This window comes from Microcaecilia unicolor, chromosome 2, assembly GCF_901765095.1.
Source record: "Microcaecilia unicolor chromosome 2, aMicUni1.1, whole genome shotgun sequence".
NCBI classification, from domain to species: domain Eukaryota; kingdom Metazoa; phylum Chordata; class Amphibia; order Gymnophiona; family Siphonopidae; genus Microcaecilia; species Microcaecilia unicolor.
In genome coordinates, this window is record NC_044032.1 from 576556787 (window position 1) to 576584134 (window position 27348).

The 27348-nt window shown below is 43.2% G+C and overlaps 1 protein-coding gene across 1 annotated transcript in view; it reads left to right on the forward strand.

Annotated features, from left to right (window-relative positions):
* The window catches only part of LOC115462659, a 56726-nt gene that overhangs the window by 6801 nt on the left and 22577 nt on the right, over positions 1–27348 (forward strand). The window contains exons 3-8 of the mRNA XM_030192657.1: positions 1797–1925; positions 2484–2731; positions 4633–4801; positions 10507–10708; positions 22726–22856; positions 25028–25194. Coding sequence (XP_030048517.1) covers positions 1797–1925; positions 2484–2731; positions 4633–4801; positions 10507–10708; positions 22726–22856; positions 25028–25194 — 1046 coding nt within the window. The remainder of the gene's footprint in view (positions 1–1796; positions 1926–2483; positions 2732–4632; positions 4802–10506; positions 10709–22725; positions 22857–25027; positions 25195–27348) is intronic.

Genomic DNA, 27348 nt, shown 5'->3' on the forward strand with positions numbered 1-27348 from the left:
CATTATTATAGAATATACACACTCTATGCCTAATTTAGGCATTGGGATGTACACGAAGTAAAAAATGGCCTAAATGGACATAACCAAATTTGGTCATGTGGAGAGGTGCTCCACATATTATATATACCACGTGGAAACAGTGGTGTAGCTACAGGTGGGCCATAGCCCACCCAATTTGGACTCAGGCCCACCCAAAATTGTGGCACTCTTGCTGTGGCTGGTGGGAATCCTCAAAGCCTAAAGATTTCCTCTTCCTCAAGCAGCCAATGCTCTTCCAAACAGCAGCTGGTACCACATATCGGCCCCTCTGCACATGCTCAGTTTTCACCCATGCAGAAGCACTGACATGTACGGACTACTGACAGCAGTGTCAGCTCAAGTCAAGTGCTGCCAGCTGCTTTTGGAAGAGCACTGGCTGCCTGAGGAGGAGGAAATCTTCAGCTAGTGCAGTTTGGGGATCCCCATCAGCTCAGGTATTTAACATTTTGTGTTTGAGGGTAGGGGGAGAGGCAGAATGCAGAGAGCAGAGTGGAGGGGGGCCAGGAGGGACTGAATTCTGTGCCCATCCATTTTGGGCTCAGGCCCACCCAAATTTGGCTGTCTGGCTACGTCCATGTGTGGAAATTTAAGCCGATTCTATACAATTTAGGTGTACTTTAGAGAATATGCCTAAGCATGTTTTTTTATTGCATGGATTTTTCAGGCCCCATACATAGAATCTAGCCCTTAATGGAAGGAATATCCAATAAAAGTTTATCCACAGAACGTAAACTACGAGACAGCTGATACAATCTTAAAGATGAAGCTAATGCCAGGGGTACATCATTGCTCAAGGCCTTAAAAATCAAGGTCTTAAACCTAATTCATCAAAGCACAGGAAGCCAGTGCAAATCCTTCAAAACTGATATAATGTGATCCAGGGGCGTAGCCACGGGTGGGCCTGGACGGGCCCAGGCCCACCCACTTTCCCTCCAGGCCCACCCATCCAAATCCTTCATTGCTGTCGCTGCCTTTTCTCCCGCAGCTTCCGGGAGGCAGCGATCAGCGTTACCTGTCAGTGCCTGCCCTGAAATTGTGCTTCTCTTCTCCCCAGGCTTCGCCCCGCTCGTTTCTTCGCTCGTCGCGCTGCGCTGCTATTCAAACAGGCAGCTCCGCTCCTCTCTGCCGCGTCTATCCGGCCCTCTGATGCACTTCCTGTTTAGTAGGGCCTGTCTGCCTTATGATTGAATTCTCTTTTCTCTATTCAACTCTGAATATTTTTCAGAGTAGTGAAATGTTTGATTAGATGTTGTTAGACATGCAGGGGACCAGGGCAAAAACTGGGGAGGGGACCCCAAGCCTACCTTTAGGCTTTCCACCTTCAAACTGAAACATTGGCCCCCCTGTAGCATGAGGACCTAGGGCAATTGCAATGGTACCACCCCTCACACCATTCTTGTTTGTGAGCCCTACGCAGAAGGAGAGACAGATTTGTGGTCCAAGGATTCACAGATTCCGTTTTTGACTCTACAGTAGGGAACCCATACAACTTGGACACACTGATATTTAGAAGCATATATTATTGCTGTGGTTGTGTATTTTAACAAAGGAATGTGACATATAAGTGCTGAGCATTGGGTGATTCCCTTCTGGAGACTTATAAAAACAGAAGGTCTCCTCTTTAGGAGCTTCTGGTTTGTTAATTCTACTTCCATTAGGTATGAGTTGAAAGCAATGTGAGTGTAAGCTGTCCTTGCTCTGGAAATTGTGATAGTGTTTTTTTTCTTCCAAATGATCTTCCTCTATTAATTTGGTAGGAGTGGGAAGGAAGCCATGGTGTTTAATGCCAAAACAGGAGTTGTCGTTGCCAGATTGACTGCCCAAGATACTGTTGCATCTGTGCAAGGTGTGGCAGTCACTAAAGAATACTTCCTTGTGATCTGCAGGTAAGTGATGCATAGAAAAAAAACCCTCATCCCTCCTGGTTCGGCACCTGTACTGTTCTGTTCCTCTTCTGTTCATCTTCATTGAGCGGCTTTTATTTTGCAGTTGCACTGATCCACTCACGATTCTTTTCCAACACTTCATATTATAGGGATACTTTTCACACTGCCCACATTGTTGCAACATTCACAAGTAGTTTTACTTGTGAAATTTTCACTAAGTACATATATTCTTTTGCTTTGAAAAATGCCTTAGAAGAGACAACCTGTACATGCTTGCACCTCATTTTGGTATAGATACGTTTTCACCTAGAACAATATGTATAGGAAATACAGAACTACGTGCATTGTTCCAATCCCTGCCCCAGTCCTTCCCCAGAATGCCTCCACTAAATGCAGGTCAAAGCGTATGCGTTGTAGAATGAAACATGTACTTGTACCTGCATACAGGATGGCCAATTTTTAACTAGCTGAATCCCATGTGTAAAAATCTCTTGCTTCCATGGCCATGGCTTTGAAAACTGCTGTCTTTATGGACACACCTATTCCTTTTTATTACAGGTACCCTTCCATGAAGTTGCATGACTTGATACATATAGAGCTCTTCAATGTGCAGACCTTTGCTTATTTCCGCTCTGTGAAAGGCTGTTGCAATGACTTCATTTCTACCTTCTCTGTAACTAATCAAGGATCCCATTTGGTGGCATTCTCTCTTCTCCCAAACACTAATACCACAGAGATAGTTGTCTGGAATCTGGAAACTGAAGACCACAAGCATATTGCTAAATTTTCTTCGGTGCTTTCTGGAGGTGAGTTGTACCATTTATGCTCAGATATTTTTACACCTAAAAGTACTCATGTACAAGCCAACCCATACTTGTAGAGTAGGCATATTCATGGGAGGAGTTTGGGCAGAATGTGGGTGGAGTTGTGATTTACATATGTATTTGGTAAAATATGTGCATATGTTTGCACACGCTATTTCTACAGGATTTGTACTAGCATTTTATAAAGACACGATAGACACCTATATAAGGGTAATTTTATAAGGGGGCACTTAGTTGAAGACAGCAAGGAGGCACCATTTTATAAAGAAATATAGGTGCTTGTGTCTTTATAAAACACTAGAGTTGGTGTCAGAAAACGCACCAACATTAGAGGTGCACACAATTACACCTGCTCAAAAGCAAATGTAAATGTCAGTATTTAGATTATATAAGTACGCACATAAATTAGTGTCTTTTATAATCTATGTGTGTACTTGCAGACTCCCCGTGCACTCTGCCCCTGTACACATCTATCAGCACAGTACACACCATCATGTTAATGAACATACTTTTATGTTGATTGGAATTTTATAAGAGGCCACATTACATTACATTACCTGCCACTTGTATCCCATATTAGCCATGAAAGTTCAATGTGGCTTACAACTTATAAACAGGAACTAAACAAAACATAGAAAATAAAAAAGCAACAACAACAAAATCAATAAAATCTTGATGTCACATTATGGATCCAAGAATTTTTGAAATAAAAAAAGGTTTTATTGCTTTTTCAAACAATCTGTAAGATCTCAAGGGCCTAATTTGTAATGGTAGAATATTCCATACTTCGAAAAATGACTTTAGAAAATTACCCAGAATACTATATACATGTAACCCGGGTCTTACCACCAGCACAGCATCCTGGGGCACCAACTAGCTCTCAGGGCCGGGCACCCCTGACCCAGGCAACAAAACAAAATCACACACAATGCTGTCTTTCTCACTTGAGCTTGGGCGTAGGCCAGGGTCAGACTTACTCCAGTATGCCGTTGGGTGTTAAGCCAGGGATTTTACTCGTTACTTTCTCTTTGTTGGTCCAAGAGTAAAGAAACTTCACTCTCATGAAAACAAAAGGGTCCAGTCCAAGTTATATATAAAACAAAATGATCTTTACTGAATTTCTGCAAACGGCAGTTCAAATTGATTGTGAACAAACAAACTAATCTGTAATTCAATTTCCCACTCAGTACAAATAAGTCAGAGCCAAAATCGGGGGATATGGTGTAAATCCTCTGGTCCAATCTTGTATAATTCTATAGTATATACATATTTAGAGTTCCTTCTGTCCGTTTACCCATCCTTTCTGGAATAGCACCAGAACTCTCTTAAGTACTTTTGCTATAGGCTGTGGACTTAGGGCTGGATGAGATCTCCCCTGACTGCAGGTCAGTGACTGGGGAGGCAGGAGCCAAAAACAAAGATCTGAACTATGCACAGGGTTTTATATTCCTGACAAGTTCTCCCCAAAACAAATCTCCTCCCCTCATTGTAACACTGGTCAAGGGGAAACCTTTTTCCTAACAACCAGTGATGTAATAGTAAAATCAAAGAGCCACTAGAGTTTGCTGTGTGATTTCTAAGAGCTAAACCTTAGGGTGTCTCTACATGTGAACCCACCCAGCATATATGGTACTCACAGTCCCCACAGTGGCCCCTCCTTTTCCTTCTTGTTAGTTTCCTGCCAAAATAGGAAACCCACATCAAAAATGCAAGATTTTTAAATCAAAATACTGGTAACAGGTACATGTATTAATGACTGCAGGTATGGCTGTCTTTTCTTTGTTTCAGTTCTGCTGAAAGTCAAGAATTTATCTTACATCTAAGCTAAACTCACACCATGCATGTATTGATTACAAAATGTACATTTTCTCTTTGATTTGTAGGTGTTTGCTTTGACCTTCGTTACTGCTTAGGATTCTGTGAGGGAGAGAACAGCCTTCGAATGTGGAATTTAGCTTCCAAGATTAATGATCAGTCACTTAGTGTTAGCATGGGCAGGGGAAAGCAAACTGATGGGATTCAGGAACTTATCACTATGAAGAATTATCCAAGGCAAGTGCAAAAACATCATTGTTGACTACAAAAGGTAAACTCCTTTGTGCATGCAATGAAAAGTAGCTGACTGACTTGGTAGACGGACCCTTAGCAGTGCATTTGAACAGGGCCGCCGAGAGGGGGGACGGGGGGACAAAATTCCCTGGGCCCGGGCCTCAGGGGGGGCCCGGCGCCGCTGCTGCAGTCCGGCCCACCCGCCCTCCGTCGCTCCCTGACATTGAACTTAAGCGCCTCACCTTCTAAAGCGCAGCAAGCAGCGGCAGACCACTCCTTCTTTCCGTGTCCCGCCGTCGCCTGACGTAACTTCCATGAGGCGGGACACGGAAGGAAGGAGTGGTCTGCCGCTGCTTGTTGCTGCACTTTCGAAGGTGAGGCGCTTAAGGTCAGTGCAGAGGGCCCGGGGGTGGAGAGAGGGGCCCAGTGGCGGGTGGAGAGGGGGCCCAGCAACCTTGGGGGGGCCGGGAGGCCTTGTCCCAGGCCTGGCCCAGTCTCTCGGCGGCCCTGCATTGGAATGAACTGCTAGAGGTTAGGCACCACCATTTTGAATGACGGGTGAGCGGAGGCAGGAATGAGTTGTTCAATACTCATATTTATTTTAATTATTCCCATAATGAATAACTCCCTAATCCCTTATTTGTCTGTCTTGAATAGATTGCAAGCTTTATCAAGCAGGAACTGTCTCTTACATGTTTTGTGTACCAGGGGCACAGCCAGACACCCAATGTTGGGCGAGCCTTAGCCCAAAGTGGGTGAGCATGAGAACCTTATCCCCCCCATCCAGCATCATCCTTCTCTCCCTCCAGTTAAGCAGGGGTCTCTTAACTCCACTCCCCCAACACCCCGGTACCTTTTAAGTCCTTCAGTTTTTCGCAGACAGTGAGCAGTGACTCATACCTGCTTCTCATGCTGTCCCTGAGCCTTCCCTCTGATGCAACTTCCTGGTCCTACAAACAGGAAGTTGCATCAGAGAGAAGGCTGAGGGCCAGTGCACGCAGCAGTTATGAATCACTGCTTGCTGCTGGTGAAGAACTGAAGGACTTAAAAGGTAGTGGGGGGTTGGGGAGTGACGTTAAGAAATCTCTATCACCTGAAGTAGAAGAAGATATGCAGGAAGTCATCAGGTGTTGGGACTTGGGGATCTCCACCTGTCATATCACAGCTGTGCTGCTGCTCTATGGGCTTGAGTTCAAAGTGAGTGGGTCTGGGTCCACCCATGGCTACATCACTGTTTTCTACAACACTGTGTATGACTAGAGGTGCAATAGAAATGAGTAATAGTTGCAGCAGTATTGCCCTGCTTTTCAGCTTTTTGAAGTGGGTGACAAGAGTCTGGAGATTTGGGGAGGGGAGGGGATACACTAGACTACCAGGACCTTTTTTAATGTCAGGGGTGGGGGAAGGTGGAGAATGCTAGATTACCAGGGATTTTTTTAAATATCAGGGGCAGCATAGTTGAATTGGAGGGGGGGGGGGGGGGCTGCTAGACTACCAGGAATTTCTTTTAAAGTCAGGAGGAGGGAGGACATGTTGGGAGAGGGACGGGAGCTAGCTTGATTATTAAGGATTTTTTTTTAAAGATTTTAAGTTCACAACTTTATTATTTTAACAAGTACAAGTACATCCTTACAAAGCTCAAGAACAATGCCAGATGGTGTTCCCCCCAACCCCCCCCCCCCCCCCTTGGAAATGACCCAAAACAACACTAGGTTACTCAACATAACCCAGATAACAATGAAGAGGTGCCCAAGCACCACAGAACTGCCTAAAGCACCCCACATGTTCTGCAGCTATTGCTTCAAATTTTACAATTGACAGAATTCCAACAGAACACAACATTCAACACAAATGCATTTTCCATTCCCTCACAATTTCTTGAAAGGCAACAGCAACCATAAGATAATACAGTCTGCTAGCTCGTGCAGCACGAAGATCCCCCATGGTCCCAAATAGTATATGCTAATGGGGTGTTGAGCTGGAAAACTGCACACATACTTGCTGCCAAAATCCTGAAACCACTGGACAAGAGAAGTGCATATGGTCTAATGTTCCAACAGAAAATGCACAGGACCAACACAGGTTAGATGCGTGTGCATCCATATGGTGAAGTTGGACTGGTGTTCACAAGACCCTGTGTGCAAGGAAGAACATGGACTGGGTGAGCAAGGCTAAGTCTGCACTATGAACACATCGAGTCCAAAACCTCTGATTAGGTGAAATCAGCACTCCAGCCTCCCCCTCCCAAATCTGTTGCAAGGAGGATGATCTGGCAGTCTGATCCAAAGAATGCACCAGCTTGTACAGCGCAGCTGCCTTTAGCTGCTCAGGCATACCATACAATGACATGATCCCTGAAGCAGTAGAAAGCAACACCAAATCCCTCTTCCAATCCTGCAGAGCATGCACAATCTGAACCCATTTGTAACACTGTGAAAAGTCAGGTCATAAATGCTCAAAAACTCTGGAAGAGTCCTCAAATGCTGTCCCAGCATTAGATGATCTATTGTCCAAATATTGTTCCATGCCCAGATGATCCAAACCAGCTGCTTCCTTTCCACTTTTAGATTAGGACTCTTCCAGAGGGGCCGGCCTTGAATCCACCATCTTGGGGTGCAACTTTGCATTCAAAGCTTGTAATGCAGCAAGTATTGACGTGAGTACCAAATTATCCTTCAGATACGGAGGCAAACCTGCTCCTAGCAGTTACCTCAGTTGAAATGGGGCAACCAGTGACTCCTCCAGCTGGAACCACAAAGGCTGCATATCTGCACCTGCCAACCAAAGAAGACCCTGCATGGACAAAAATGTATTATGATAGTCATGAAAATGTGGAAACTTTACTCTGCCCTCGTCTTTTCTTTCCTGCAAGGTCTGCAAAGCAATCTTAGGCTGCTTATATTTCCATAGAAATGCAACCAGTAACCTGTTTAATTCCATATAGAACCCTGCAGAGAAGAAAACCGGTATCATACTCATATTATACATAATTACTGGTACTATGGACATCTTTATAGCCTCTAACTGCCCCCACCAGCTCAAGTACAGAGAGGACCACTGCCACAGTGCTCCCGAGCCCTCTGCAAAATACAATGCTCATTGTTAGTGATCATGTCAGTGAAGGCGGGCAAAAGCACAATGTCCAGGTATTTCATACCTGCTACATACCATTGAAATGGAAATGTGGTTTTCAAGTCCCTGGTACAGTACACATTAAGTGGCATTACCTCAGATTTACTCCAGTTCACTTTGTACCCAGAAAATTCTCCAAAAGTCCCAATTAACTGCAAAAGTGAAGGAATTGTAGACCCAGGATTGGTCAAATACAGCAGCACATCATCTACATAGACGGACAGCTTGTATTCATACACACCATAAGTAATATCCAAAATTTCCCTGGGTTGTCCAGTATCACAAAGGAGAGGTTTCAACACCAAATCAAATAATAAGGGAGATAGTAGGCACTCCTGCCTAGTCCCCATATGGAGTTGATAGGCATCTGACAATTGACCATTGATACACAGCCTTGCACTAGGATGAGTATAGAGCAAATGCACCATTGTCACAAAGCGCTCCCCAAACAGGTGTAACACCCAGTAGCATAGCCACAGGTGGGCACGGGTGGGCCAGGGCCCACCCACTTTGGACTCAGGCCTACCCAAAATTGTCACACTCTTGCTGTGGCTGGTGGGGATCCTCAAACCTTACCAGCTGAAAAGTTTCCCTCCTTGGGCAGCCAGCGCTCTTCCAAATGTCAGCCAGCAGCACTTGCATTGAGCTGGCACTGAGACCGGCCCTTTTGCACATGCTCAGTTTTCACACATGCAAAAGCACTGAGCATGCACAGCCTGGACAGCAGCATCAGTGTGAGGCAAGTGCTGCTGGCTGCCGTTTGGAAGTGTGCTGGCTGCTCGAGGAGGAGGAGGAAATCTTCAGCTGGCGGGGTTTTGGGATCCCTGCCAGCTTAAGTATTTAATATTTGGGGTTTGTGGGCAGGGAGGGGTGGAGAGAGGAGCAAGAGCAAACCGGAGGGGGGCGGGCGGGGCAAATTCCATGCCCACCCACCTTGGGCTCAAGCCCACCCAAAATTAGCCATCTGGCTACGCCCCTGATTCCAGGTCTTTTGTTTCTGTATAGAATCATAAGGTGAGTCTTGTCACTGAAATTTAGGATGCACACTATCACAGTTCAGGGCTACCACCTTGTGCCACATTACTGCCCAATCTGTGTGCCCACTCCGCTTTTATAGGCAGGTCCTCTGGGGGAACCTTGAGTTGTTCTAGGAGCCAGTTCTCTATTAGCTTCAGAAGGTCGTTTTCTTTAACTGTCTATGAAAGCCCCATGAGTCTCACATTATTCCTTCTGCCCCTGATACACTGCTGTGTCTGTCAATGTTTTTTGCCTCTGCTTCAGGCTCTGGGTTCAGTTTTCTGTGGATGTCAGTCAGTCTTCCATGCAGGTCACTCAATCCTCAATGTGTTGCAATTGTGCTATTAAGTTCTCTAGACAAATTTTTAAAACATTGATTAAGGATTGTAGCTTCAACAGTTATTCCTACAGGATGGGGGCCATGCTGCAGGTAAGCTCACACACTGCTTCCTCCTGCACAGTTACAACCGATGTGCTCGGCTTGAACACCATTTTGTACTCTACTACTACTAACCATTTCTATAGCACTACTAGATGTACACAATGCTGTACACATTATATGCAGGCACTTTCTCTGACCCTAGAGGGCTCACAATCTAAGATTTGTATCTAGGGCATACCTCGCCTCCACTCCACCTATTTTTCTCCTTCGCCTGCTGCTCTCTGTCTTTAACATTGCACTGTGTTTTCCCTGCCATTTGCAGAACCCCACCCCCACCCCCTCACCCAGTAACCTGCACCGCCCAAAGTCTATGGCTACAGCCGGTGAGTGTTCCTGCAGCTGCTTGAGCTGATTTTACATTATGGGGAAGGATGTAAATCAAAGTTTTAGGGGTTATATCAGAAACCTTTCTGTTAGGCATCTGCTCCCTTTTCAGTCATCATGTGAGTCCTGCTTACGATTCTTTTGGGTTTCATTTTATAAATTAGGCCTGCTATTCATTTGCTTAGATTTATGAGCCTAATTTATGAGTCTAGTGCTTAATTCCTGCCCTAAAGACTTCCCTGTTGCCACCCACTTTTTATGCTCCAAAATTTAAGAGTTTAGTGAAATTTTGAGTATAAATTTAGGTACTCAGTCCTTCCAAATTTTCAAAGAAGCCAATTTAGGAGTATAAGGGGAAATTATCAACATTGACTACTGTTAAGACATATTATTTTACTCTTAACCACAGTTATTAGTAACTAGATCTGACTACTTAAAATGGGACCAGTGCTAAAAAAGCACAAGTTAGTGGTAAAATAAAATGTCTTAATGGTAGTCCATGTTGATAACTACATCCTTTGAATACTGGGCCTATTTTTCATAAACTGCTAAATTACCAACTTATACTATTGTCCAGGCTAAAAGTATTAATATGAATCAATTCTGCTTGTTTACCTAGCATAAATGTAGTCATTTTCATTTGTTAAAGCTGCTGATTTGATACTGTCAATGGTTGCCTACGATGAAATAAATTTGTGAGTAAAAGAGATGAAATGATCAAGAGCTGATAATGATGCTGGAGGGATTTTGCTTATTGCTTAACTGCCTTGATTTGATTTTTTTAAAATTACAGATATGTGGTATGTAGGAGCAGGAAACTAGGAGTCATTACAGTCTGGAACATAGTGAAATCCAAGTGTAAGAGCAGTGCAGTCCGTGTGGAGCGTGGGCTGATGGAAAACACTGACATCGTATTGGTCAGAGACATGAAACTCTTTATCCTGACAGACAGGGTAATGGGCTCCTTTTCAGACACCCCGAGACCTATTTTTCAGGTATGAAGTGTATTCTCATTTCAGCAATTTGTGTATAAGAAACATAGAGACTAGAAGTCGTCATACATTTTGGCAAGTCATAGTCCAGTGTCATATGAAGAGAAAATATTTTTCTTGCCTCTAAATATGGCCATATATAGGAAAACCACATAGAGATGAAGGAATAAAGACACCACTATGAAAAGTCAAAAGAAAAAGCAAACAAACAAACAAACAATAAATAAATAATTATATAGCGTATCTGATGGTACTTCCAACACAAAACCAGAAAACATGAAGCTCAATATAATAGAGAATTTATTGTGGCAAATGCACATCTGAGACTCGACACAGTGCTGTGTTTCAGCATTTCCGCCTGTGTCATGAGACTATAAAAACATGTATATATGCACATATTATTGTTGCATAAGAAATGCAACTTATCATAAACAATACAGTAAAGAATATATTAAAAAATGTTTACCAAACCAGAAAAATATAAACCATTAAACCAATAGAAAAATGTAAAACACACAATCAATAAAAAAACTATTAAAATGTAAAATATGCAATCTAATAAAAAACATCTAATATAAATGCTAAATTTTAAAAAATTAAAAAAAATTTAAAAGATAAAAGAAAAATGACTAACCTGTGAGTGTGCAGCCTCAAGTATATCTACTATTGAGACAGGAGGCTGATGATAAGCTCTTGAGAAGTGAGGTTGATGTTAATACCTTAGACAAATGAGCAGCAATTGAACAAATGGGTATCGGATAACAATACCAGATGGTGTTAATTAAACTGACCCGCATTTGAAAATGTATGAAAGGGTAAACAGTGATGACCATGCACACCAAGCGGCAACAGAGCAGTGGTGAAGCGACGTTAATTAAAGAACAATAATGCTGTAGAATATGTGTAAAGGACCATTAGAAAAATGAAATCCAAAGAAGAAACCATTCAGAATGGAGGAACTAGCAGTATATGATGAACACGGTGCAAAGCGAGTGCTGAAACTATGCGAGAGGACATACTGGGCAATAACTAAAAAAAAAAGTGCCTGTCAAAGATATAATGTAAGTGTAAGTGACTAATGGAACGTATTAAAAATGTTAACAGTGAATTCACCGTGCAGGTGGGGAGACCAGCAGTGCAATAGTGAACGAAAAAATTGAAGAGTCTTAAAATAAATGTATAGGAAAGTGTATGCACCAATGAAATCGCCTTGAAAGAGAGTATGTGAAACTGTATATAACAACTGTGCAAAAGGAGTGAATCGGCACTGGGTAGTGAACACAAAAGGGAAGTACCTATAAAAAGGAATGTATAACGAATAGATACTGAAGAGAGAAATATAATACTGATGAGAAGTGCTGCAGCGTTCCCCTTTATAAAATAGTACGAGTGAACAAGGCTGAATACTAAAGATGTATGAGATTCGTGTGGCAGATATGTAATATACCTAAATTTATATTTAGGTATATTACACTGCAGCTATAGCGCTGGAGTCAAAACAAAACAGCATGCCCAAAGGTAATAAAATGAGCTGTGAAGCAAGAAGTCATTTCTGCAAAGAGCAGTGAAAAAGTGTAATGTGATGCCAACAGACATTAAATAAGGTCCGAGTAACCAAGTGCAGCGCATGTGCACTACAGAGAAGGGAATGACCTGTGCACCGGGGGTGCTCATAGAAAGAGATAAAATGTGCAGTCCGATTAAATGGTCTATGGTAAAATGTCAGTGAAAAGAAAAATGAAGGCTGATCAATATGTATTTTAAAAAATAAAAAATAAACGTCAGAGGCTAAAATTAAAATGGACACATAAATGTTACAATTGTGGGTACTGTCAGATAAGGGAAAGCATGAAGTGTGGTATCACGTATGGTGTGCTGCGAAGTATGTGACTATATGTAACAAAGATGTACCATGTATCAAAATAAGGGCTTGTGTATGTTATGCTCTGAATAAAGACAATGGTATGAAAAATAGCATATTATACAAAGAACAAAATGCACATTGTATCTATAAGCTCAAGTGCATATCCATATTAAAATTGTTAACAAAAGGGAAACCTACATAAACAATAAAATATAAAACAAGAAATGGATAAATGAAATTTAAAAATACATTGAGACATAATATAATGCCACAGCATTATCCACATATTAAAACTTAGAACCTCTTTTATCAAACCACATTAGTGATTCCCGGTGTGGCAAAGCCCATTCACAGAATTAAAAAAAAAAGATGCAAACTTTATTAGCTATTCTCCATACCTTTTTCCCCATAGTTTTAAAACTTGAATTTTCTGCCACAGCATTAACAGTCTCTAGAAGACACAGTAGGGCCTAGTTTGGAACAGCAGGGGGCTGTTGATCAGCCCATGTAGGTCAAAAGATCTGTCCATGTAGGTCAAAAGTGCAGCCATAGAGACTCTAGCTCTGCAAATAGCTTGAAACAAAATGCTGAGACAGATTGCGGAAGAAATCCACCAAGAATTCACCCCTATTGGCTAGATACAGACACTGATGCACTATTAGGAACAGCAAGGGGATAAATACATATAGCCCTATACTGTATATTTTCCCTTACTATTATAATTACAATAATCAATGCTAAAATAATGTAAACATCCTCATTTTTAGACCATATAAAACATTAAAAATACAACTAACAAAAGTTAAAACCACCAGAAAAAAACAACCATATCTTTATGCCTCAAACTGAGAACCCCAATTTCCAGCTGCTCCTCTCACCCCAGCCCAGCACTTCTAACCCTTCTTAGGATAGACCCAGACTAAAAATAAACATTAATATTCATTAAACAATCTTTTACGCATGGTGAATACCTTACTGCATATGAAAACACATGATATATACCTAACATATAATTTTATTTTAGTGCAAGAAAGGGGTGGATTTATTACTACAACTCTCATAAAAGGCAAAGCAGACTGTTTTCATGGATACGAAGAGGTACAGTTTACTGTTTCCATGGTACAGCCACCTGTTAATGTTGTGATTGGCAACCCCCACATGGCAAACATGCCAACTCTCAATCTAAAAATTCTTTTTCTGAATTTTAAGCACAATCAGCTCCAATCAAACAGCTTTATGTTTTCTTTAAAGTTTATTAAGTGCAGGACAATGAACCTTGGCCACGCCGCACTGCTTTCATACTTATATCATTTTCATACCACCCTCCCACCCCAGTACAACCTGGTCAATAATTCTCCAATGGAGGTCCGACACTGAATGATTTTTTAACATCCAGTGATTCACCAACGGAGCCTGTTCTGTCCTGGTGTTTGTTCGAGATTTATGTTCATTAAGGCGAATTTTAATGGACCTGTTGCCCTTATTTCCTTAGGGGACCTCCTTGAAAAAGCTTGTTGCGAAATTTTAAAAGTTATAACACTTGAAGACTTAGGTCAGTTATAAATATAAATTACGTTAAGGATAGTGGAGGCGGTTGAGCCGATGACGATGCGCGCACATAAGACTCTGCTATAAGTATGAAAGCAGTGCGGCGCATGAAAGCTGAGGTTCATTGTCCTGCACTTAATAAACTTTAAAGAAAACATAAAGCTGTTTGATTGGAGCTGATTGTACTTAAAATTCAGAAAAAGAACTTTTGGATTTTGATGTATGACTTGTGAGGCACCAGCAGAAGTTTTGGCCATATATTAAGTTGTTGAACTCTCAATCCAAAGCATTACTGCAGAAGTTTTTCTGCTAATGCACAATAAATGTTGTCATTAACAGCAATATCTCACTGTGGTTTGGTAAATAGGCCTCAAAATGTAAGGACCAAAACTTTAAATTCACTGGGAGGCCATCCCACGCCTCCACCACCCTTTCTGTGAAATAATACTTCTTTAGGTTTCTCCTAACCCTATTCCCTCTTAGCTTTGTCGTATGCCCCCTCATTCCAGAGCTCTCCTTCATTTGAAAAAGGCTCTCGTCCTGTACATAAATGCCCTTGAGATATTTAAACGTTTCTATCATGTCTCCTCTTTTCCTCCTCCCTTCCAGCGTATACATGTTGAGGTTAATAAGCCTGTCCCTATAATTTTTGCATTCAAGACCGCTTACTAATTTCGTAGCCACCCTCTAGACTGACTCCATCCTGTTTATATCTTTCCATAGGTGCGGTCTCCAGAACTGCACGCAGTACTCCAAATGGGGCCTCACTAGATACTTATACAACGGCACTATCACCTCCTTTTTCCTGCTGGTCATGCCTCTCTTTATGCACCCAAGCATCCTTCTGGCTTTGGCTGTCACATTTTCTACCTGTTTGAAAGCTTTAAGTTCGTCAAACACAATCACCCCCAAGTCCCGCTCTTCCTTTGCACACTGAAGCACTACACCCCCTATCTGTACCGTTCCCTCGGATTTTTGCGACCCAAGTGCATGACCCTGCATTTTTGGGGATTAAACCTTAGTTGCCAAATATCGGTCCATTCCTCTAGCTTCGCTAGATCCTTCTTCATGTCATTCACACCCTCTAGGGTGTCCACCCCGTTGCAGAGTTTAGTATCATTGGCAAAGAGACAAACCTTACCAGACAGCCCTTCTGCAATATCACTCACAAAGACGTTAAAAAGAGCCGGCCCTAGGACCGATCCTTGCGGTACTCCACTGACAACATCCTTTTCTTCAGAGCAAGCTCTATTTACCACCACCCTCTGTCTCCTACCATTCAACCAATTTTTTACCCAATCAGTTACTCTAGGTCCCATACCGAGGGCACTTAATTTATTTATCAGTCGCCTGTGAGGAGCTGAAATCCAAGTATACCACATCAAGCGCCCTCCCACATCCAACTGTTTGGTCACCCAGTCAAAGAAGACAGTCAGATTTGTCTCACACGACCTGCCACTAATGAAGCCATGCTGCTTCGGGTCCCGCATTCCATGTAGTTCAAGAAATGTCACAATCCTCCTCTTTAGAAGTGTTTCCATTAGCTTACTCACCACTGAGGTCAGACTGACAGGTCTGTAATTCCCAACCTCCTCCTTACTTCCACTCTTGTGCAAAGGAACCACATCCGCCCTTCTCCAGTCCACTGGGACCACTCCAGTTTCTAAGGAAGCATTAAAGAAGTCTGTCAGCGGAGCCGACAGAACTTCTCTGATTTTCTTAAGCACCCTCGGGTGTATCCCATCAGGTCCCATCGCTCTGTCTACTTTTAGTTTGGCAAGCTCCTCACGAACACAGTCCTCCGTAACCGGGTCTTGGTCTACCATACATCCATCCCCTTTAGCCTTTGTTTCCTGCAGCCCTACCCCCGGTCTTTCATTCACGAACACAGAGCTAAAATAATCGTTAAGCAGTTCAGCTTTATCCTTATCTTCCACATATTTCTCTCCCTCAGCTTTGAGCCTCACAATGCTATTATGGCACTTCCTCTTGTCATTTACATATCTGAAAAAGGTCTTGTCCCCCAATTTTACTGTATTAGCTATCTTTTCCTCCATTTGCCGCTTTGCTTTCCTGATAGCTTTTCCAGCTTCTCTTTGCTTGCTTAGGTATTCGCTCCTGTCTTCATCTTTCTGGGTCGTCTTATAACGTGGAAAGGCTAGCCTCCTTTCCCTTATCTTTTCAGCTACTACATTCGAATACCAGAGAGGCCTTCTTTTCCTCTTATGTAATTTTCTAACATAAAGGTTAGTTGCCTTTAATGTTGCTCCTTTCAGTCTTGTCCATTGCTGTTCTACATCCTTCAGCTGTTCCCATCCTGCTACCTGTTCCTTGAAAAATTCCCCCATCTTGGCAAAGTTAGTTCCTTTGAAATCTAGGACCTGTGTTTGCTCCTGCACGATGATCAGAGCCGGTGAGAGCGTGTAACAACGTGCTCGCTGGCTCTGACTGCTAATTGCATACAAATGCATGCAAATAAGGGTCTCCTGCATTCCTCCCTCATGATCAGCGGGCAGCGCACCAAAAAAGGGTGCTTTTCCCTCTGGCTCCCTACCCCTACAGAGCAGACCTGCCCGGTCTGGACAGACCTGACCCGATGACCCCCCTCCCGACAGAAGATGAACCAATGATGACACCCCCCCCCCCCGACAGAAAAGACCTCCCTGATGGTCTAAAGCCCTCCCCCTTACCCCGACCCGACCCCCCCCCCCCAACAGAAAAGTCCCTTATATGATACGGAAGCCCTGAACAGTACATCCCAGGATGCATTGGGCAGGGAAGGGCACTGCCAATTTAGAGAGAAAGGCTCCTGACTGTTTAAATCACCTGTCTAGGGCTAACCAGGCATTTTCAGCAGCACCAGATAAAGCTGCTGAAATGCCTGGTTAGCACCTAAGCCAAAACTGGCTATTTGGGGGTGTTCTGGGTGCAGAGTTTGCACTTAGCTAGTTAAGTGTTGATTTTCAGCACTTAACTGGCTAAGATAACCATAGGACCATGTAACTCTCAGTCCTATCTTTATATGGTTCTTCATACTGGTTAAATGTCACACTTAACCGGCTTTGTTTTCACCGGCTCCATATACATGGAAATTCAGTGCTGGAGCCCAGACATGGTCAGCTTTGAATTTTCAGGTATAACGCCGGTGACAGAGAGCAAAATGCTGATCATTGCTGGCTGAATATCAGACCTTGTATTTTCAAAGTAAAGCAACATTTTAGAACTATTCAAAAAGGAATTAAGAATAAGATACTAAACATCTTGAATGCATAAGACTTCACTCCTTTTGTCACAACAGACCAAAAGACTAAGGGCCTCTTTTATCAAGGTACACTAGTGGTCCTCGGTGTGGTAATGCCAACAAAGCCCATTCATTTGAATGGGCTTTGTCTGTATTGCTACTCGGCTTGATAAAAGAGGCCCTATCTTAATTATGTCCATGAAACTTTAGAGAACACCTGTGTCCAGTCACAGTAGGAGAGCTGAGTTGCATACCCCTGGATGTAGAATCAAGCTGTATCTGTTTTATTACTTGAAGCAAAGATATAAACATGCTAAAACACAAAACTGCCAAACATACTCTGGGATGATGTTATTCAAAGGTACAGCTCGAGAGAAGGCTAGAAGAATGTTATTTGGGACACTGACATTAGAAACACATTCCCTCTATTGAGCCATCCCTCCAAAGAGAGTAGCTGTGGGTTAAAACAAAACCCACGAAACAAAAACATTGCTGAGAAAGGTCATTGTGAAGCCTACCATTACTTTAAAAGAACTATATAAGTCTCTGACTGAGAGTGAAAAAATATTGACTTTTCAACAATTTCAAAATTGTTCCACAAACATGGCCTGTATGGGAGGATGGCAAGAAGGAAGGGACTTGTTTTGCTAGGACTACTCAAGAAAAGCAATGTGTACAGTAATTTTGTAACAGGTCATATAGGCTGAGAGGTTATATACAGATGCCTCTTTATAGCCTATTTCATGAAGATACTTAGCACCACTTGTCTTTATAAAATTACCTCAGAAAAGCTGCAGAATCTGTGCTATAATGAATACATTAATACCAGCATGTGCACTGAAACCATATCTTATACAATGGGTAATTTTATAAACAGTATTTTACTAGTGTATACTGGCTTATGCATTGTTGCCCCCTGGTGGCGGGACAGCTCCGGGGTCCTGCAGGGATGGCCTGGTCTAGGGGAAGAGCAGGGCTGGACAATCAATAGGTGGATCATCAGATACTCATATAAGGCAGTATCGCTTCATGGATACCTTTTAAATAAATGTCTTTATTGGAAATATCAGTTCAAAAACATCTACCTAAGAATGCCAGAAGTTGGAAACAAATTGCCAAAAAAATAATAATATTCTTTATACACTTGGTTATAGCTGCTCAAAGGGGAAGGACCCAAAGTCACAAATGGATCATAGTTCTTTGTACACAGTTCTCTGGATTCAGAATAACTAGCACATGCAAACGTTTAGCGAAAGAACAGCACAGTTCAAACTGGAATAATGCCTTCACTAAGCTAGTGTTCTCCAGTCTTTTAATGGACAGAAGATATCAGGATTCCTTTAAATTGTTCCAATCCAAAGAGGAAGCACCAGTCTCCAACAAAAAAATAAAGCCAGCAGGTTTCCTTCAGCAGCTTTCCATTCCAGACATCACAGGTGATCTAATCATTTCCAGACTACAGCATCTCCAGCCCTTCAGCTGGGGCTGCAAACAAATTTCACATAGTTTTTTTTTTTACTGTTCTTTTTTTCTTTGTAATCTATGGTTGTATTTGCAACGTTAACTGGGACGTATTTATCCTTTAGTTATTTTGCAAGATGCCTTATATTCCTTTGCCTTCTCAGGGTTTATGTAAGGCAAAGGGAAAGGCCCCACCATCTTGCCATTCTTGGCAGGTTCTTTCATCTGGCCTTCCAAAACTAATGCTTCTTTCTTCTCACTCTGGGAAAGCCTCTTTTATAGTCCCAGTGTGGCTCAGCTTCCCAGTCCTGCAGCTCAGCATGTTTCTACTTGATAGCTTAATCTCATCTAGCTCTTCTGCTGAGGGATGGGGTTATGAATTACACCTTACATAATTCCTAGGACCATCCCACACTGGCCTGCTTCAATAGGAGCTTCTCCAGCTATCCCTCTTCCAAGGCACATAGCTATTTCTCCTTTGCCCAGTTTCCCCCCACAGCCCAGCACAGTATACAGGACAGGAGGCTGCCTTGCTGCTGCCTCCAACAATTTCTTGAAGCCACACCCAAGACAGGAGGTCATAGTGACTTGGAGAGCAGGTGACACAGAAGACAGCATGAAAGGAGGGAGCTAATTCACTTGATTCTTTGTGGGTGCACCCAACACGATGCAGTACAGTACAGCATCAACAATGAGTCTGGAGATCCTCTCCAGCACTGCTTCCATTCCTCTCCATGACACCAGTGGCACTTGAGTTGGCCAGGCAGCAGCAGCAGCTCATCCAGTTTCCTTCAATCCAATGCCATTCCTTCTCCTCTCAGTCGACAACTCAAGACAAGAAAGGGCAGGACTGCGTTTTGCAATGACTTTTCCACTCAGCACAGAAAGACTTCCTAAGTAACAACTCCATAAGCTGTCTTGCTGAACATGGATCAGAGATCATACCCTTTTCTCCTCTTTAATTCCTATTCTGACAAGCCAATTCCTATGATTTAATCTTTTTGATATCTAGTGGATGTCATAGACTCCAAACTTACTTTCAGTCAGCAAATTTCATAGTTCTAATGTATAGCTTTATGGCACTGTTGGGCTCATTTTCGAAAGAGAAGGACGTCCATCTTTCGACATAAATCGGAAGATGGACGTCCTTCTCCCAGAGACGTCCAAATTGAAACCCGATTTTGGACGTCTCCAACTGCAGTCCGTCGCAAGGACATCCAAATTTCAAGGGGGCGTGTCAGAGGCATAGTGAAGGCGGGACTTGGGCGTGCCTAACACTTGGACGTCTTTGACCCATAATCGAAAAAAGCAAGGACGTCCATGACGAACACTTGGACGTTTTCACCCGGACGTGTTTTTATTACGAATAAGGCACAAAAAGGTGCCCGAAATGACCAGATGACCACCGGAGAGAATCGGGGATGACCTCCCGTTACTCCCCCAGTGGTCACTAACCCCCTCCCACCCTGAAAAAACATCTTTAAAATATGTCATTACAGCGCATGAAGGTCCCAGGAGCAGTTTTAGTGGGTACTGCAGTGCACTTCAGACAGGCGGACCCAGGCCCATACCCCTCCCCCCTACCTGTTACATTTGTGGAGGAAACAGTGAGCTCTCCAAAACCCACCACAAACCCACTGTACCCATATATAGGTGCCCCCCTTCACCTGTAAGGGCTATGGTAGTGGTGTACAGTTGTGGGTAGTGGGTTTTGGGGGGCTCAGCACACCAGGTAAGGGAGCTATGTTCCTGAGAGCATTTTATGAAGTCCACTGCAGTGCCCCCCCAGGGTACCCGGTTGGTGTCCTATCTATCAAAGACCGAGAGTCAGGATCTTGTGCCAAGCGGAGGACATTACCTCGCTTACCCCTGAAATCATCCAGCTGTGACTGGCTTGGCTCACTGTGGCAAATGCAGCTAGAACTTCAGGAGGAAGATGCTATCTTTTTCAAGTGGAAGCTGTTTCCAAAGACGCTGTCAGTCGCAATAGATGAGGGATGGGTTCTTTCTTTCGGTTCTGGGGCACAGTTAGTTTTCTTTGGCTTGCAGAGGACAAGTTGGATTCTCAGTCCATGGTCAGCAAACTTAATATATTTGCTGTTATATTGTAAATCACTTCTCAGGAAATCAATTAGTTGTGCTATAACAGAATATCTATAGTGTGTAATCCTTCATTATACAAAGGGACTTATTTTTATAACTTGCTGGCCATATTTGCTTATTATTATTATTCATACCTTCACACCTAAATTACATGCTGCAACATGGACTCTTTCCTAATGACAAAGGCAACATACTACTCACCCCAATACCAAAAGATTCAAAGAAAAAAAGCAAATGAAATCACCAACTACCACCCGGTAGTATTTATCCCTCTGGTAGTCAAACTGCTGGAAAGCATGGTAACCAAGCAACTTACGGACTACTTAAACAAATTCTCAATATTACACGAATCACAATCAGGATTTCGCTCCAACCACAGCACCAAAACAGTACTAATTACTCTCCTAACCAAATTCAAACAAGAAATTGCAAATGGCAAAAGTGTACTTCTCCTACAATTCGACATGTCCAGTGCGTTCGACATGGTAAACCATAAAATAATACTAAACATCCTAGAATACTTCGAGATCGGTGGAAATGTACTTAATTGGATCAAATTGGATCAAGGGTTTCCTAACCACAAGAACATATCAAGTGATATCAAAATCAAATATATCATCACCATGGAAACCAGAATGCGGAGTACCCCAAGGGTCACCACTATCACTGACCCGGGTGGCAGCCAACCTAGGATCGCCACTGCCCACAGTAACTGGGTAGTGCACAGCGTTACCTGGTTACCACTGGGTAACCCCCTGTGGAAATATTTTTAAAATATTTCTGCTAGTGCCAGAAATGCCGCGGGCTGAGGTGGAAATACTGCCGGCACCCACGTTGGGCTGGGGGTAGCTCCAGGTTGGCGCATGGTAAGCCCGCAGTGGGCTTACTGCCGCTTAGTAAAAGTGCCCCTTAATCGGGCAGAAAAGGCTCCTGGCCGGTTAAAGCATGCTGAGCTGGCCATCTAGCAATATTCAATGGCATTTAAGCAGGTAGTGCTGCTGAAATTGCCTGTGGCTGCTCAGGCACTGTCCGATTAGTGCCAGGGTTGTTCAGGGGTACAGCTGCCAGCACTTAACTGGTTAGTGGTAATCTTCAATCTGATAAGTGGTTGAGGGGCCTTTTTACTAAGGCGTACTGAAAAATGGCCTGCGGTAGTGTAGATGCATGTTTTGGGCGCACGCAGAATCATTTTTCAGTGCACCTGTAAAAAATGGCCTTTTTAAAATTTTTGCCAAAAATGGACATGCGGTAAAATGAAAATTGCTGCGTGTCCACTTTGGGTCTAAGACCTTACCACCAGCCATTGACCTAGCAGTAAGGTCTCACGCGGTAACTGGGCGGTAATGGTCTACGCACATAAGATGCCGATTACCGCCCACATGCCAGAAAATAAGTATATTTTCTGGTGCACGTAGCGGACGCGTGTCAAAAATGAAATTACCGCAAGGATCGTGCGGTAGCCGGGCGGTAACTCAAAATTGATGCAGGTTGGGCATGCTTAGGCGCCTATGCAGGTTAGTAAAAAGGCCCCTAAATAAGCGAATAAAGTTAAGACAGCTTTCTTGCTGTCCTAATTTATCTGTTAAGCTATTTGCAAATTGGTCAGAACATCAGATAGTCAATGCCAGTGCCCAGCCATGGCCTGGCATTGAATATCCAGTCAGTTCAGCCAGTAGCTTTAAACAGCTTAAAAACCATTAACCATCATGGGCTGAATATTAATCTCATAGTTTCTTTACTAGAATTATTTGTGTCCCTGTGTTGTGTAGAAAAATCAGCAAAAAGCTTTTGGTGTTTTCACAGACCTTGCTTACCTATGACCTTCTTAAAAAGAAATATGTGAAGAGACAAACTGGTCTTTACATTATCCCCTGTCCAAAGCATGAATATAGGATCCTTGAAGGAGGTTTACTACTTGGACTCTCAGAAAATAGGTACGTTGATCTCTAGTACTAAAAATAGAATACATGATTAATCATAGTTTACTAATAGCAATTAGTGTCTGTTCTAGAGATGCTAAGCCACACACATTGTACACGTCTGTCTCATACAACTGTAGGGATCTCATGTTGTAGACTATGAGCTCCCCCTCTCAAGCTCTCAGAGCCTCCCGAAGCACCCCGTCTGGGTGCATCAGAGCCTCCAGTGGTGCGTAAGCAGGACACCAGTTGGGGGTTGAAAACATTGACTCTACCAGGAAATCCCTCAACTGACTATTCCCCAGTCTGAACTCTGACCCCTCAATACTACCACTAGAGTCTCCATCAGTTGAATTTGGCAGGCAATGATTAGCTCTGCCAGCAACAAAGGAATTTTATTTGCAAGAAACTAGAATCAAAACTATTATGGAAGGTGTCCCAAATTGTGGAATTCCTTGTCTGAAGAACTGTGTAGTATGACAGCTCATGGACAGTTTGAGCATGCCCTTAAAACATGGTTATTCAATGCTTATTTGCTTCATTCGCTATGCTATTCTTATTTACTTTGTGTATTCTGATGTATTTTATTATTGTAGAAGGATGTTGTGTTCATTATGCACTTGTGGATGAATTTATTTTGTATGAGGATATATTGAGGGGCATTTTGGAAAGAAATGTCCAAGTTGCGATTTGGATGTCCTTGCAAAACGGCGAAATCCAGGGGTGGGGAAACCAGGGGCATAGCCAGATCTCGGCGGGAGGGGGGCCAGAGCCCAAGGTGGGGGGACACTGTTTAGCCGTCTCCCCCCCCCCCCCCCGCCGCTGCTTTGGACCTCCCCCACCACCACCGCCGCTGCAAAACCCTCCACCGCCACAACCGCCGCCTGCCTGCCCCCTGCCCCGCCGCTGCATCAGGTACCTTGTTTGCTGGCGGGGGTCCCCAATCCCCACCAGCTGAAGAGTCTTCTTCAGCGCCGGTCGACTCCGGCATCTTCGTGGTGTGATCATCTGTTTTTGAAGCCTTACGTCCTGTATGGGGCTACATGCACGGTGCAGGACGTAAGGCGTCAGAAACAGATGATCACACCACGAAGGCGCCAGAGTCTGCTGGCGCTGAAGAAGACTCTTCAGCTGGAGGGGAATGGGGACAGGTCATCAATATATTGTTGTGGAGCTGGCAAAAAGACAAGGGGCCTAACATTCAGCTGGCGGCAATCAGCATTTTGCTGACCTCCACTGGTGGTTAAATCTGGATATTCAATGCCAGACCATGTCCTGGCTTCAGCACTGAATATCTGGTTTTAAGGAGCCGGATAACCCATAGCTGATATTCACATTTAACCAGCTACAGATTACTGCATATAGGAAGGACTAACGTTTATGTGGTCCTATTTATGTGGTTAACCCAGGAGTGTAGCCAGACTTTGGCGGGAGGGGGGTCCAGAGCCCAACCCCCCGCCATTGCCGACCCTGCCGCCGCCACCACCAACTTTGCCCCCCCCTGCCGCCGACCCTCTCGACCTCCCCTCCCGCCGCCAACCCACCGTTGCCTACCTTTGCTGGCGGGGGACCCCAACCCCCGCCAGCCGAGGTCCTCTTCTTCCTGCGCAAGGCTTTGTTCTGTGAGTCTGACGTCCTGCATGTTGTACGTGCAGGATGTCAGACTCACAGAATGAAGCCTTGCGCAGGAAGAAGAGGACCTCGGCTGGCGGGGGTTGGGGTCCCCCGCCAGCAAAGGCAGGTGACGGCGGGAGGGGGGTCGAGAGGGTCGTCAGCAGGGGGGTCCAGGGCCAAACCTATGGGGGCCCAGGCCCCCCTGGCCCCACGTAGCTACACCACTGGGTTAACCTGGTGGGTTAAGTGTTGAATATCAACATTTAACCGGCCAAGCACTGACTAGTGATTAGCCCTGAACAGGTGATTTAACCAACCAGGAGCTATTTCTGCCTGGTTAAATCACTGTGAATATTGGCTCCAAGGATTTTGGAAAACTGGCATTTCACTTGGAGGACAGCTCTTTAATAGCTGCTGCTACATCACAGAGGAATATGGCTTGTTGTCTATTGGAATATCTAATAATTGAATGTCAATTGTTTATTGCGACCTATGTCTTTTCAATAGAACATAACAGTGTACTTTTGTTGAGCTTTTTAGGAAAGGTTAATGTACAGACTTGCCATTTTCAGAGACCACTTTGTCATATGGAACCTAGAAACAGGTTTTATCAAGGATCGTATCAGACCAGAGTACAAGAACAAGCATTCTCAGCTAACCATGCTGCCTGACCATCCTACATTCAGTAATGATTTATATAAAGATGATAACTCTAACAAGAAACCAAAAGAGGAAACAGGTACAGTCATGCAAGCTCCTACCATGTTTCTAGGGTGGTATACTTTATATGGTGAACTGTGGGCATAAATCATCTCATGAAACACATTCTAAAAATGGATGCTTTTGTGGTATTAGCAATTTTTTTTACCTTTGCAAATATTTGATTTCAAGTCTTTGAAAAGTAAAAGGAGCATTGAGAACAATCAATTATTCATAATCTATTAATGTACTTTTACATCTTATCCTGTGTTCTCATGTCTGTAGTTGTATTACTTATTTGGACTTTTTTTTATTTTATTTTTGCTCACATCTTTTTCAGTAGTAGCGCAAGGTGAGTTACATTTAGGTACACTGGGTATGTCTCTGTCCCTGGAGGGCTCACAATCTAATTTTGAACCTGAGGCAGGAGGGTTAAGTGACTTGCCCAAGATCACAAGGAGCAAAAGTGGGATTTGAACTTAGATTTGCAAAGAACTGTATTAAGCTAAACTAAGAGCAGTTGTATTCTCTCAGTGCAGTATTACTCAGATCTCCTGCTTGCCCCTCTGGCTTTTCTTTTATAAACTCTTGTAAAGCCTCATTCTCTGCAGCTCTGCTCAGTTAAAGCTTCCCCTTCTTCAGCTAATCTCATCCACAATCCACCTGGTTTAGTTTTCCCACTGTTTAAACTCAAAGGGATCTATTTACTAAGCCGTGCTATAGGCATGCTAGCGTTTTTAGCGCTTGCTAATGCTAGAGACATCCATAGGAATACATGGGTGTCTCCAGCATTTAGCGCAGTGTTCGCTAAAAACACTAGCGCTCCTTAGTAAACATGGCCCAAAGCCCCTTCATTGTTTTTCTTTGTATATGATGTCTTTCTCGACTACATAGTAAGCTGCAAGGAGCAGGGGCTGTTTTTTTATGTGTCCTTTTATCACGCTGTATTAAGCTGGTAGCACTATTCAAATAATGGGGATCATAGCAATCACACTGACAACTTGCTGAGTTGTTCCAACAGTAAACAATGTCTAGGATAACCTTCCCCCCACCCCCATGAACCAGCAGTTAAGAAAGAGAAGGAAATTCAGTGCTAGAGCAGAGTGAATTTTATTCACTGCAGAGCTTTTATTTACAGAGACTAAGAGGGTTAATATAATAACCTAGTAATATAGTAGTCTTTACATGTATGGTTCATCCAGTCTGCCCACATATGCATCAGCTCTGTGGGTGCCTGAACACCCCTAATATTTTTCCCTGTAAGTCTGTAGATCTGGAGCAGCAAGCTCCATCCTGCAGAGCTACAGGAAAACACAGGAAAGAAGTGCTTCTGTCAAGGAGGTTTGATGAATGGAGACCGCATGATCCTATTTGGCCCATTACACAAGTTGTGGGCAGAGCTTGCCGCCATATTGATTTGTCCAAAATTATAGCAAATGCTATTGAAAACAATAGCAAACTTGTGAGGTTTATATTGTTTTAATTAACCTCCTACATTTTGCATTCTCTCTGTTAGGAGGGCATCGGGGCAGGGGGGATGTAAGGGAGTTCAATGCCACTCTGTGACTGTGGTGGACGTGAAGTGTGCGGAGCTCGGGGAGCTGTTTGTGAGCTGTGAAAAGGGTGCAGCTATATTTTGTTACCCTCTTATCTACGTGCATCTCTCCCTGTCTCTCATCCACTCAGCAACCATGTTTCACACCTTACCCACCCCACTCTCTTCCTGTGAAGACGGTCATTGAAATGCTTTGATGTTTCAGTTATATACACCGTTATTTAATGATATTTGCTTATTTCTGATCTGAAGAAGAAGGGTTACCTTTGAAAGCTAATCAAAAAATGTATTAAGTTAGTCCAATGAAAAAGGTATCATCTTATTTTGTTTTCTATGTTTTGTTTTATTTCTATTTATTACCTTTTAAAGTGGACTAACATGGCTACCACATCACTCTACTCAATATATTAACATAAGAGCATAAAAGCATTCAAAAGAGGAGCAGCTGTAAAAAGAATGTTAACTGATAATGTAAGCAGAGATTAAAAGTGCATATGTAAATTTAACATTCCCACTTTGTTAGTTATAGACTCATTTATTGTAGGTTCTGTGTCCTCCATGATATTATCTTCAGAAAACTTGCAAAGTTGCTTTAAGCAACTAGATGGTATTTCCTCCATTTGGGAGATGAGATTCCAT